The sequence below is a fragment of the Pelodiscus sinensis genome, chromosome 7, assembly GCF_052426305.1.
Source record: "Pelodiscus sinensis isolate ZL-2025 chromosome 7, ASM5242630v1, whole genome shotgun sequence".
Lineage (NCBI taxonomy): Eukaryota > Metazoa > Chordata > Testudines > Trionychidae > Pelodiscus > Pelodiscus sinensis.
The window spans coordinates 54293791-54308910 of NC_143058.1; the positions used below are offsets into that span (position 1 = coordinate 54293791).

At 38.1% G+C, this 15120-nt stretch overlaps 1 protein-coding gene across 4 annotated transcripts in view; it reads right to left on the reverse strand.

Moving 5' to 3' along the window:
• Positions 1-15120, reverse strand: part of CALCRL (calcitonin receptor like receptor) — a 98162-nt gene continuing 83042 nt past the window's right edge. For all 4 annotated transcript variants that reach the window (XM_006114813.5, XM_075933773.2, XM_075933772.2 and 1 more), the window contains 3 exons: positions 8054-8272; positions 7685-7726; positions 1-3410 (listed from right to left, as the gene is read on the reverse strand). In XM_006114813.5, the coding sequence (XP_006114875.1) occupies positions 3189-3410; positions 7685-7726; positions 8054-8272 (483 nt within the window). In that variant the 3' untranslated portion in view covers positions 1-3188. The remainder of the gene's footprint in view (positions 3411-7684; positions 7727-8053; positions 8273-15120) is intronic.

Consider the following 15120-nt stretch of genomic DNA (forward strand, 5'->3'; position numbering starts at 1 on the left):
TAAGAACTAAATAAGCATAATGTTTTATTGATCAGAAAATTAATACTTAGTTTGCCAACAATTAAAATGAATGTTTCATAGGAACAGAGTGAAAATAAGACCAAAATAATTTCACATTTTTCATTTCATGTCATTCATTCTTGATAAGCAATAAATACACTGCTATAGCTTCCGTTAATCTTATTTACACAGTACAACAGATGAATGTTGTTTGATTTCCAGCATGACTGTTTTATGACATGAATTGGTAACATAAGAAGATGTGCTTTAACATGGGTTCTGCCAAATACGCTAACAGAACATTACCTTGAAAAAAAATGAATGACAAAACAATTAGTAAATTAACATTAAAAAAATGGAAACAACTCAGCAGCCAGCCGTGAGCATGACCTAACTTCTTTCATAACTGACAGCAGTAGCATAAAAGCAGACACAGATCCTCATTTGAAGTAACAAACACCCATAAATATATAAAACTAACATTTTGGTATTAGAGATACCAAATACAAAATGAACTCCTAAACATTCTTCCAACCCTCTTTGAGACTTCAAATCCTCACTGAGTAACATACTAACAGCAAACTATAGTTACAGATTAATACTTGCCTGGGAAAAAGGAACTCTTTAAAAACTCCCATAACTGTCCTTGGTTCAGACCAAAGATAGCAACTACACCAGCATTTGCCACAATCGCAGACCAAAGTATATAAGACAATGTGAGAAATCAGCATTAGGATTAGATTCAAATTTATTCTATTAAAGGCGCATTTATAACATGTTCTTGGCTGCCTGCATATGTGAGGGAGGTGTAAGAAGCGGGTGTAGGGAATTTATGCTCTGTACAACATCTGTAGGCACACAATGGCTACAAAGGATTGTTTCTCCCCTTTCCTAACAGTGTACTTGGACTACACTGGGCCAGTCCATTCTGAGCTGTTAGAATGGACCAATATGCCCCTCTGTTAAGAAGTACAAATCAACTACTTTTGAATTAAACATCTGCATAAAACTCTTTAACTCTGTAATGGCTACTTGGAGGACAAATGGACAATATGGGCCAATTCCCAAGCCAGTGAAATTCCCTTGATTTCAAGTGAACCACATGATTTACAGCCGCTCAGGCCTTGGTCCCATGCATGAAAGTCACATTGGAGCTGCTGCCAATGCACCATGTAAGTCTTCTGGGCAGTTTCAGCCAGAGTGATTTTTTTAAATTGTTCGATTGGTCAATAAACACATTGATAAGTAACCAGCATTCACAAAAGAACATGGTGACATTTGATTTCTGGCACTGGGGTAAGCACAACATCTGGCTGATGCTCAGACATTCTTTTGTCAAACTGTCATTATCAGCAGAGACTTCTTGATCTGGGCAAATGAGATTCTATCTTATTATGAGTAATATTAATCCACCAACTAATGATTTCCTTTTAAATTCAATCACCAGCCACTGGAAGTTTTAAAAACCAAAGTTGCAAACAACTGTGATTCAGACAAAAACTATTCACATTCTTATGAAATCTCAAACTGACAAGCCCTTTGATGGCTGGCTAATTAGCTGTCCACTGAAGTTATTAGAAGGGTAATGACATCAACCTGAAAGACTAAACTGATTTTTTTTCACATTCAGTAATAAGCCTTTAAAACTGAGGTGTTCTGGGAAAGTATTTTTAATCCCCTGGTGTTTGCTTTAATAAAGCAGAAATATTTTTGCGTGGCAATAATCTACCATCAGCAGCAGTACCTTTCTATCCATTTCTGTAAATTTCACTTTACTCATCCTTTAAAAAATACATCTGAATAAGACTTTCTGAGAACTGCTTATCAATCATCCCCCTTTTAGTTTTCTTCAGTTGTATTGAAAATACACTATTTGTATAAATCATAGCGTATTTATAAAAACACATAAAATGCTGTATTTAAAGACATAGTTCTCTTAAGACCTTACCAACCCTTTTATCAATTGTTTACTATGACCCCTGTTCTTGAACCCTTATTCACAATCCATAGAAAAGCCTAATCACTTGATGTGAGAAAGGAAAACTGATTCAAGCCTTGTTCACTCAAGCACTGCAAAATAATCCCGAATTTCCCAAGACAAGGAATCGTAGAAAGGCTCCAGAAGATGTTCAGAAGACAGAATTGGAAAAACCATTGGAAAATATCCCAAACCACCCTTTCTTATTATGCTAGGCCCAAGAAGCTGTCTCTAAGATAAAATTTACTTGAATGTCATGCAAGCTTGCTTGTCTTTCTGAGACAAACCTCCCACAGTATCAACAGGGTTTGTCCTGCCCGATTGATACCTAAGAAGCTAAGTATTGGCATGTGGCAAGGAAAATAATTTTCCTTACATGTATGCAATCTTGTTCCAGAAATCCTGCCCAACTTTTAATAAAGAGCTTAACCACTAGTTTAAATGTCATAAAAGTCAAATATAAGCATGGGCTTATCAGCTTTTTCAGATCAGGCCCTCACTGGTCCTGCTCCCATTAAAGTCAATAGGAAACTGCCCTTCATCAGTAGCAACGTTGGACTCTTTGAATAGTTATATAACCAAAAACCTCATGTAAAATTATACATTGCACAGCTGGAGTTTCATACCTCAGATTTGGGGAATTGGCATCTGGGCGCCTTTATAATATCGCTGGTTTAAAAGAGCCAGATAATTATCAACAGGTCAATCTCCATTATATTCAACTATCTTTCTTGACAGAGTTCGAGCTTACCCATTTACTGAGGTTGTGTGTACTGGCTGAATTTATAAAATGCATTATGATTAATACAGTATTTACAAGATCAGTTCTTGCAGGCAAATGAAATGGCCTTCAATACAATACAGTCTTTACACAAACTTACAAGAAATTAAGAAATCCTTCATTGATTCCCTTCATACAAAATAATTGCCAACTTGGTCTACACAGTAGAAACTGAAGAGGCACAGTCTGTAGCTTTATATATGTACTTATATCTATGTATGAACATATATATGTGTAGGTGTGCATACTGTAGCCACATGCACATATGCATATTTATATACACATGAGAAATACACTGTCTTAAGTTTGCATCATTCAGGAAAAAACACGTCCCAAGTCAGGTAAAAATCTTCTGGCCAAGAAGTCATTAAATCAAACTTCAAGTTCATGAACTATGAGGACTCGAATGCTGGCAACAGTCTTCTGACATCAACCGTACAACTTCTCAGTTTTTAAAACAACATGCTCCATGTCATGGTAGCTTTTCCCATTTAAATGTTCACTGGTGAAATCATGATTGTAGCTATAGCCCTGAACATCACTGATGGAGGATACCGTGTAGGAAGCTGTGCGTATAGTATCTGAGTGGGTAAAGCTGTGCTCAAACTGGATTTTGTACTGATTCCAGTGCCTTCTCAAAACAGCTTGGACCTATTCCATGAAAAGAATAAGGGAAAATAGATACATACATTACTAGGAAAAGTGCCTTATGTACTGGACTTAAAATTAGTATATAACATCAAAATCATGTCACTTGAGCTGTTATGGAAGAAATACAAATTAAATTAGACTAATTGCAAAATTACAAAACAGAGATACAAATTAAATCTGGACTAATATTTAACATTTTTAATACAGTCAGTGCCAAAGAAAGATTTTGGATTTATAGCTATGGGCTATTCTATACCATTGGCCACAAAAGTACAAGTTTCCACACACTGCTTCAACAATATGCCTTTTATCCTAATGTGGTTAACTAATGGTTCTCTCTGCTCATGATTAATATGGGTAGATTCTCACCAGTATCAGTTGATAGAGAGCTACTGAAATTCACACCAGATGAGGATCTAGGCCAAGTCTCCTTTCGTTTGTGATCAAGCACTCAGAAAACTAAGGGAAAGTTGGTTTCCCCAAACTGACTTCAGCACATGTTCTTAGACTAGTTAAAAATAAATTTAATAGAACAGCCAAAGACCTCAGCAGCCTCAGTTTGTTTACATGTTTCATTGTAAGGATGTTATGTTTTTTTCATTGGTTTCCTCTAATACAATATGGCAAAACACCTGTGCAACAGGAAGATTGGATTTACTACAGTGCTGTGTTAATGAAATTCACATGGAATTAGTTTTTAAGGGAAGGAGGCCAAGATAGGAGTGATCAGAATGCTGGAACAACTGCGTGTAAGAAAATTACATTTATGGAAAGGCTTATTTTCATTTTTGCTCAAACGTATGAATCAGGAATTATTCATTAGTCCTACCACTTAACTATATTATGGACCAAAGTGAACATACATGTAACTTCACTGAAATCAGTGGAGTTAGAGAAGGAATAAAATTTTAGCTTGACTTCCATCTCATCTACATCCTAGCTTCCTTTTTTGTACAGACAAAATACCAGGTGAATAAGTGCTAAATTGTGCCAGAGTAATTTTGAGTTGTTAATAATGGGAGTGCTAAAAGAGATACCACGTGTTACAGACCTGGTCTGCAATAGCTTAACTATTCATTTCTTGCTAGCTAAGTTTTTTCAATTATGGGTTTCCAACTTGTAATGAGCATGATTTTCATAAAATACTGAGGTGCAGTTGTCTTGTCACAGGCCATGCATGTCTCAAATTGGCACTCAAATCATGAGCCACATTGGAAAATCTCACCCTTTGTTTTTATTTTGTCAGATTTACTTGGAATATAACATACCATTTACAGATGGATCAATATCTGTTAACAAGAAAGTACTATTATGGGGCAACAACTTCTATTCAGTTTTCCTTATGTTTGGTTGGTTTACATTGTCGAACACAATAGCTTACTTTGTCCAGTTTGTCTCTGGCTTTAGTTATGATAAACAAATATAAATAGAAAAGCACAGACATAATATTTAGACTTCCTGCAGTCTGCTAGCCCCCTATGCTGGGAAAGAAAATAAATTTTGGGGAGTGGAGAATTATCAAAAGAATTAAGAAAGCAGAAAATATATATTACTTATTTACTGTTATTCCATAAACTACATAAACTACATATTCATGCTACCACTTCTTTCGGATGCTTCGCATTCTGTGAATTATAATGAGGTGTTGCTATGTCAAGTGATTTTAAAGGGACTTATTGAAGATAAGACATGTCAAATTAAAGTCCACTGTAACAGAAGTCTTTAACGATGGAAGATTATGAGTTATGCCTGCCACATTTCTGAGTTATGCCTGCCACAGTGTCATTTCTGTGACTGAATCTATTAAGAGACCAAAAGAACTCTTGATAGAGCAGATTTTTTGCATGATTGTTTAACTTTTTGCCATTATCCTCTTTGATCCATTATACCTTAAATACTATCCTTTTTTTGTAGTAAAATATAATGAAAAACCAGCTTAAAAAAGTAGACTATTGTCACTGGAAGATCTAAAGATGATGGGAGACAAAGTTTAAAACATAAGAATCTGCACAATGCACTGTAAATGGACAAAGATTGGCTAAGATTAAAGATTGTAGTCCAGACGGGTATGGCTCCTTTATGTGCTTCAAGTGATTCTAAAGAGCTGTAATCTGTCCACAAATGCCTAGCAGAAAATCACCTTGTTAAAAGGGGACTCCCTGCGTGTACATCTGCTTGTAGAGGGCAGGGCAGAGCTAAGCTTTGTTAAACTGATACGCCAACAATGTAAAGTCCATCAAAGATGCTAAATTAGTTGCATAACTGAGAGCTGTCTGACTCCCTGACACTCATTAAAGAGAGCTTTGGCTCAGGAGAGAATATAGCGAAAGAACAAATTGTATATTCATAGTATTGGAACCCAAATAGAAGAAATAATTGACTACAAATGCCAATAGAACAAGTTTTAAATTTAAAACCACGGGCAGGCTTGATTTTTGTTCATCGGTGGAAAGAAAATGTTGTTAAGAGATACCCATCAATGAAAAATAATTATAGCTGATCAAAGGATGGCAATTATATTTGAATCCATTTTGTGTTTGTTTCACAGTAGAACAAAACTAAAACCTTTCAGATGTTTGCACAGAATGGAATTCTGTCAAATTATGTTTTCAGATCAATCCCCAAGCATTTTGATTGAGGAGAGTGGTGAGGAAGGGATGGTGATTAGGGTATAGGAATGTGGGACAAGATTCAATTGGGTTCAGAATCATCTGGGATGAAAAACTCTGCTCTGTAACAGGGAGAGTAGGAGCCTGATAAGGGGTCTACTGCATACCAGAACAGAACATAAATTATTATAAGTGTGTCCTCTCATTCCCGAAGAGGAATTTCTTTCAAAACGGATATGAGTCTGCAAAATGTTTCAGATTCAGCAAAATAAATGTATTTTGTCATAACGTCATTGGGTCAAAAATGTTTTGACCCGCTCCAAAAATAATGGTGGAGAGAGGAACTTCTCCAAATGATAAGAAAGTTGCAGTTCAGGTTTTGGTTGTTTCGGATTTTCAGTGTGCATTTGAATCAGTTCTTCTCTATTAGTCAATTGATATACTTGTGTCTCATATGTTTTTAAAATGACTAATAAAAATAGCTAATGGCTCAGTCCTACTAACTCTTACTCCCACATATCTGCTTGCTTACATATACTGCAACTGAACTTGAATTATGTGTAGGAATAAGGAATTGTGTAGAAATAGGTGCGTCCTGGATCAGTAACTGTATTTGTGATAGAACTATGGGGAACGTACCAAATTATGCTCTAATTCGCTAGTAAAAACAAAACTGATGGCAAAGCTCCATGAACTTCTGTGATGTAGTGACAGGGCCTTAGTCAACTGACAATTTAGGGCACAGGCCTTTGAGTTCAGAAGGAGCATCTATGTTCCCCCCACTGTCACCTGAAGGGGAGGACTAGACTTCCAGAAGAACGGAGGTCCAACTGAAGCAAAGAAATCTTTTTGGTGGCCCAAATGTACAAAGGCTGAGCCTTGAGCACTTCTCACTTGTGCTGAAAAGGCCATTTGTAAAACATAAGCCCAGAATGCTGCCCCCCAAAATGAAAAATGTGAAATACCACCAAGAGTTGACCTATTCCTTCCATATCACATGGTGAAGTTAAGTGTTCATGAAAGGTACCATGTTAGCAGTCCTAGAGATGGATACCTCAACCTGATTACAGAGCAGTTATTCCTTAGAAAGCAACAGTACAATTTTCCCAGTCCTTTCCCATTAAATTGCCATGTTCCAGAACTGTAAGGATCAATTCAAGGCTTGTTGAGAGTAAGGCTGTTAGAGTGATGACATTTTTCTAGCTTCTCAGATGAGAATACACGCCCATAAGGAATTTATGTTTTTATTGTTCACTACTGAATTTGCTTTCATCATAGAATTGTTGATATTGTTATATATATACATACCAATCTGAAAAGTGCTGAGTACAGTTAATTACTTCTGAAGTCCAGGGAATTTTAGGCTGCTCAGTACTAATAGGTTTAAACCCTTAGGAATGTCATGAAATATTTTAGAGGGAAATCTCAAAACTAAACTGAGGTCTTGCTAGATAAGTTACTTTATCCGTAACATTTTTATTAATTTTAAAATGAAAGTAAAATGAATTAAATTAAATTAAATTAAAATTTCTATTTACAATTTTACATTTGTTATTGGGATCACAAATAGGGGGTAGTGGCGTTAAACCAAAAAAACTTTTTAAGCCTAAATGAACATTAAGAAAGTGACAAGAACAGGAAATAAATTGAAATCTGTAACTATACCTCTCCATTGAAAAAGCAGAAAATTGTAGCCACCAACAGACCCTGCAAAATAAAAGGTTTTCTTTTGAGTTTTTGCAATACATACAGATTTTTTTGAAATGCAAGAAAAAAAAATTAATTTAAAATCTAAACTCAGTGGATTATTAATATTACAGATGGTCCATTGGGCCAGCACTCTAGCATAACATTTAATTCAATTTAAATAATTAATACAAATGAAAAATATAAAGCATTAATAAGCAAAAATATTTATAAAGATCTAAAAGAAGTTTAGAAATTAATTAATTTTTCTTTGTCATTCATTTATTTGCAGTCATACTGCAAGTACTGTCTAGCTCAAGAAAATAAGTGCTACTTAAAGCATCCTACCTGGTAATGCATAAGGATATGCATCACATAGTCATATATTTCTTCAGCAATTAGGCCTTCTGGTCGCCATGGAATCAGCACAAATTCAATGCCAAGAAGCGGCACTAGAATGAGTGTAGCTCTCACAGCTTTCATATATAGATTGGATTCTGCCTGGTGTGTGACTTTGAGCTTCGTTATGAGAACTCGAACAATATTCAATAGGAAAAAGAGATTCACCTGTGAGAAAGAAAATTGCTTTTGTAACAGTCTGAAAAGAAAGACTACAATTATTTTGTACTGACTATGGAAAGTAAGAGAAACATTTACCTGTTACTACAGAAAACTCAGACTACATGTTATGTCATTATAGATCTATTCATAACAACAATAGATGGCATCTGAAACATCCTCTGTCTGGCTGAGATCTACACTCCGCATTTGAGAAGAATTAATCTCCATGACAACATCCTTCTTGTGATTCTATACCCATATTCACATGTTTAATACAAGCATCAGTCTTTGCAACTTGTACTGTCTAACAAGACAGGAACCCACCCCCAAAAGACTTGCAGTTTAGCAGTTTGATCCTACATGGCTTGCATATTCAAAATTCACATCAACATTGGTAGGCATTTTTGATGATCAGGAAATGCAGGATCGGGATGTTAATCTGAATGGGTGAAATTGTAGCCCTACTTGCCAATGGAAGTTTTACAATTGATTTCAAGGTGGCCAGTATTCCACCCAATGTTATTGGACCAATCTTGATGATGAAGAGAATATACTATAATAGTGTTTCTCAAAGTGTTCCATGAGCCCAATTTGGGAAAGCCGCTAGTGGGCCCAGGCCACTTAGTTTACATAAGGGGTCTGTAGCCATGAAGCCTTGTGGCTCCCATTGACTCCAGTTTACCTTTTCTAGCCCTGGGGAGATGTGGCAAGCAGGGTGGCATCAGAGTGGAGTTCCACCTAGCCAGCATTAGCGGGGCATCAGCAAGGCGGGGAGCCCCAACTAGAGGAGATGACAGCAGGGCATCCAGTGGAGGGTGGTATGGACCTCCCTCGGTCCAGCTAACTCTCTGGTCCAGGTCCCAAGGGTGCTGGACCAGGAAGGTCCAACCTGTATTACAGTTTAACTAAGATTCCATCCCTATTTTCTAGAGCAGATCAGAAGTTTTCCATCAAAACTTTTTTCAACATAAAATGGATGGAATTTTTCAAGAAAAAAAATCCATTTTCCTCAAACATTTTTAGGTTTTCATTGAGCACCCCCCAAAAATCTCCCCCCAGATTTCAGCTTGGACGTTTCAGCTTAGAAAAGAGGAGACTAAGGGGGGATATGATAGAGGGCTATAAGATCATGACAGGTATGGAGAAAGTGAATAAGGAAAAGTTATTTACTTCTCACCATAACATAAGAAGTTGGGGGTCACCAAATGAAATTAATAGGTAGCAGGTTTAAAACAAACAAAAGGAGGTTTTTCTTCATGCAACGCAGTCACCTGTGGAACTCCTTGCCAGAGGATGTGGTGAAGGCTAGGATTTTAACAGGGTTAGAAAAAGAGCTAGATAGATTCATTGAAGTTAGGTCCATCAATAGCTATTAGCCAGGATGGGTAGAAAGGGTGCCCCTAGCCTCTGTTTCTCTGCAGGTGGGTGACAGAGGAGGGATCATGTAAGGATTACCTGTTGTGTTCCCTCCCTCTGGGGCATCTGATATTGGCAACTGTTGGCAGACAGGATACTGGGCTGGATGGATTCTTGGTCTGACCCAGTATGGCTGTTCTTATGTCCTTATGTTGTTCATCAATTAAAAAAGTAAAAAACTAGGAGCAAATTCTGTTGTCAGTTGCAATTTTTCAATGTGTCTGCAAGATATTCCACAGTAGACCCATTGTAAATGCACTTGTAACTTTAAGGCACAGACAAAGTGGAAAATACTCAGATTGTTCAGTAATATTGCAAATAAAATGACATGTCCATTAGCTACAATGGTCTGATGGCACTCTCTCTGTTATGTTACCATAGAGCACAAGGTCGTTGAAAATCTGGTCCAAATTCCTGAAACATGCTTTTAAGGCATTTAGGTGCTTAACTCCCACAGATTTCCCATTGTCCTTTGAGGATCTAGGCCAGGGCTACACAACATGTGGCCCCCGGGCCACATGTGGCCCGCAGCCTGTTCGTTTATGTCCCATGGGTGGGAGCTAAAACAAAAGGAGTCAATATAATGGTCTTCCGTTGAGATGCATTTTAGTAGTTAAATTCCTCGACTGTTGTTGCTCATTAAAAGTGCTGACATATGGGTGGAAATTGGGTAAATATTGAATTTTATTAATATATGCAGAACTGACTTAAATGGGGCCTGTGTGTTGCATAGTCTTCCCTTAATCTTTGTATGCATGCCCATCAGCGTAAAAAGCTATTTGCATACATTTGCATATATATTTGCAGCCCTCAGCATGTGCTGTGAGTATCATCGTGGCCCTCGGAGCTTCCAACGTTAAGTAGCCCTGATCTAGGCTTTTGCTTCCTTGTTAGAGGGTGATCCCAAGTCAGCTCCTCTTTACCTCTCCCAGTAAAACACTTTGTTCCTAATATTCAGTAGGTTTCAGAGTGAATGAAACTACTTGTGGTCTAGTTCACAAGCATTTGCCCTAAATCTAATTAAAAACAATACGTGAGCTTCACAATAATAAACCACTAGAAGATGCAAGCACAACAAATATCTAGGTATTTATTGTTGTTTATTTATTTGCGGTAGTGTCACAGACATGCAGGAGGAGAAGTCACTTCCCTGAAGAGTTTACAGTGTAAGCACAGCCTGGTAGACAAGTAAAGAAGGTTGGGGGGAAGGTGATGAAATAGACCTAATTGCACTACATTTTCATGTATCATTGTACTGGTTGGACCTCCCTCATCTGGCACCCTCAGGATCTGACTGGTTCCAAATGAGGGGATTTTCTGGACCGGGGAGGTCCCTCCCATCATGTCCCATGCTGCCCTGTTACCCCCAGCTAGAGTTCCAGTCCAGCCCCATGGCTGCCTGCCTGGCCTTGGCTCCCCAGGCTGAAGCCCCCTAGCTACCACTGGGACTGGAGCTCTGTTGACAGGGCTGTAGCTCTATGGCTGGGGCCAGAGCTCTGTGGCTGCTGCTGCGACCCCCACTACCACGCGGCCACAGAGAACTCCCTGCTGCGCTGCCCACCCTCTGCGCTCCCCCTTCACCCCAACACAAGGCTCCCAGCTGCTGGACCACAGATATTGCTGGACCAGAGAGTCCTGGTTAAGGGAGGTACAACCTGTGTAATAGCTGCAGTTTAAGCTCAGACATGTTGTATGGAGCAAAGTTAATGACTCTGCTTCCAGCTTATGAGACCAGTACTTTTAAAGATAGCAGAGGGCACTTCCCTCCAAACAGTAATGTCACAGGCCAAGCCGTTGGTTAACTTTCCTTGTGTAAAAGTGTTTAGGGATGAAAGAAACTTTCCATTCTTAGTTCTCCAAATTGGTATTTTCATCCCTCAAAAGAGGCATCATATTAATCATCATCACCTAGGACTCATGGAGGATATCTGTAATGCAATCCCATGTCTCTGAACAAGAATGAGGCACAGACCGATGTAGCTTTAGAGTATAGGCTCCCATGTTTAAGAACTTGGTCTACATGTAGTTTTTAATGAGCATGGAGGAAGGTGGAAGATCTCCCAGCAGGTGGACAAATGCAAGGATTAGGGGAAGGAGCCAGTACGAGCAAATGGTCACCTTCCTAAAACAATCAGGACTTCCTCCTCTATGGCGTAGCTCTTTTCTGTCTCAACGTTCTGATCTGGTTAGTGACTTCTGTATACAACAGTATTTCTGTCACGTAAATTACTCATGATAAGAAGCTGTTCATGGTTCTAGACACATGAATTAAGTGGATGTACTATGTTACTTATATTCCACTTATGAGCTATTTAAAACAATTTAATAGGAAATTGCTTTACATAGGAAACTTCTGCATGAATTTCTGCTGGAAACTACCAACTAACTTTTAGCTTTGTTTAGACAATCAAGGTCTTCTGATTCTTTCCCAAAGGATTTATTTAAGTATCAGGCAGCCTAAAATCCCCATCTAACTTCCTATTACGCATTCCAATAATATGTCCTTCATTCACTGCTAATTTTAAGTTCTCTCACTTAGATCTATTACTTACTGGTCCTTAAACTTGTAGTTTACATATCTCTGAAGCTGTGGCAATCTGACTGAATTAGTACAAAATATTTTTAACACAGGTCTCAGCTCGAAGATTGATTAAACACCAAACTAACAAAGTTACACACAATTGGAAGGCTAATTGTAGTGGTACAAATGAATCAAAGTAGAGTGGAGACCTGAGGAAAGGAGCAGCAGAAATATGCAGCAATCTTTTTGGGCAGTAATAGAGACTTTTTCCAAAATGCTGAAGCACAGAGATTGTGATGGCCTGGTTTCTTACAAAATTAGCAAAATCGAGCCCTGATTTAGGAAATTACTTTAGCACGTACAAAACTTTAAGCATGGAATGTCACATTGTCTTCAATGGGACTGCTCAAGTTTGATTATTATATGTATTATGGTTAGTGACTACAAGACCCAACTGAGTTTGGAATCCCACTGTGCTAGATAGTACAAACATATAGGAATAGGTATCTCGGCCTCACAGAGCTTATTCAAGTCAAGTCAGATCAAGGTGGGCAGGGGAAATGGATGTACTTAGAGGGGAAATGACTTGCCCATGGTCATACAGCAGGTGAGGGGCAAAGGTTGAAACATAAGGTTGGTTTACCACATTTTAGTCCAGTGCCCTCTCGATTCCCCTATACTGCCTCTCATGATAAAGTTTTGTACCATGCTGAATCTACCTTGTAAAGTTTTGTGCCATGCTGAATCTACCTTGCCTTGTTAGCTATCTTGATGAATTGGTTCCTTGAAAAACTGCCAAGTAAAAAATATACTAAAGTACTGTAACATGAGGTTCCTACTTTTAGAACAGTAGAAATAATTTAAAAAAAAACCTTTATTTCAGTGGTAGAAATAAAAACATTACCATAGAAAAAATATTTTGTCAATATAGCTTAAGTCAAAACAGCTGTTATTTAAATTAAAAACAACTGCTTGTGGCAGGTTTGATTACAGGGACTGTCTCTGAATGTATGGAGATATACCTATCTCTTAGAACTGGAAGGGACCTTGAGACGTCATCGATTCTAGTCCTCTGCCCTCACAGCAGGACCAAGTGTGCTGATCACACCACTGAGACCACATACCTGACCTCTGGGACTCCTCACTCCCTCTGCCCTGCTGCACCATTAAACTCTGGTCTCTCATAGTCAAGCCACAAAGTTTGGGTAAAAGCCCCCCAGCAGAGCAATGCAGACACTGAACCAGCTCAGCTCTGGGAAGGTTCAGCTATCAGGCCATTGTTAGCACCCAGGAAGATAGCCCCAATGAGGTCCAGAACCCCAAATAAATCCATTTTACTTTGTATAAATGTTTTACACACAGCAAATGCTTATCGGTTCATCCTCTTATCAGTGAAAGAGAGATATGCACAGTGTTGCCCCCCTCCAACTAACAATTATTTACACTGAGCTTAATAATAAACAAAAGTACTTTTATTAAGTATAAAAAGTAAGATTTAAGTGATTGCCAGTGAAAACAGACAGATCAAAGTAAGTTACTAAGCCAAAATAAACAAACACACCAGCTAACCCTTATCCACTAGGACATTTATTACATGCACATTCTAATCCTAACTGTTGTTCTAATCATATCTTTCACAAGTTAAGCAGCTTCCTAGCTTGGGCCCAATCCTTCCCCTTGTTCGTTCTGAGAGGTTTCCTGATAAGTGGGGGTCTCCTAGTGTTTGACAACTCCCCCATTGTTTGGTTTCCCACTTTATATTCCTTTTGCCCAAGGTGGGAATTCTTTGTGTTCACTTTAAACTTTTTTCACCTTGAGTGGAAAAGTGCAAGATCCAAAATGGATACCAGCAGCAAGTGGCCTGGCCACATGTCTTTGTACTACCAACCACAGTTTGGGCTTACAGGAAAAAACAAACATATTTAAGGTGCATCTGCACAGTAGGGCTTAACTTGAAATAAGCTATGCAAATTGAGCTACATCAATTGCATAGCTTATTTCAAAAAAGCTTATTTCGAAATTGGGAGTGTCTACACCCAGCATTTATTTCAAAATAGAGCACTCTTCCTTCAACTTCCCTTACACCTCGTACTATTAGGGTTACAGGAGTCAGAATAAGAAGTCCTCCAGTTTGACAGTATTTCGACATCTGCTGTGTAGATATGGATGAAGTTATTTTGAAATAATGTTGCTGTGTAGCATACCCTTCCAGATCTTTTTCTTGAATGCCGGGCCATGATGTGTCTGAAATATAACTAATGGCCCTCATCAGCACACCTAGAATTATAAACCAATCCACACTTCATAACAAGAATGATACATGCACAGAAATAGGATATACATAATCAGTAGACTGTATTTTAAAAAATAGATCACATGATACAGTTTGTTTAAGATATATTTGAGTTATGCATAATTATATTCATAAGCATGGGGGTGACACTGATGTTCATTTTTTTCATTCTGATTAATGATTCACCTTAGCTAGAGATACTGACCTCAGCCATCATTTCCCCATTCCCCTGCAACTTCTTTATTCGTGATTCTTAAGACAATCATTTGCAACTCACTGGGCAGCTAGAGACAACTGAAGTTAAGATACAAATTACAGTTGCTCCTTTCTTGGGTCTATATCTGATCACAATTATATAATAACACATGTTTCTAAAAGTACCTTGTTTACTTCATGCAGGGTGGGACTTTGAAAGCACCTAGGGTAGTTAGGAACACAATTCTCATCGGCTTTAGTCAATTGCCATTGACGACTCCCCTGAAAAATCCCTGCAGTGGACTTTAAGATGCTGCTGCTACAAGGAGAAAAATTACTTTTCCCTAGTTATTTTGTTTATAGTTTAATATTGTTGCTTACGATTGTACTAAAGCAGGTCATTCTTATCAAAGTTTGGAACTTGGATTG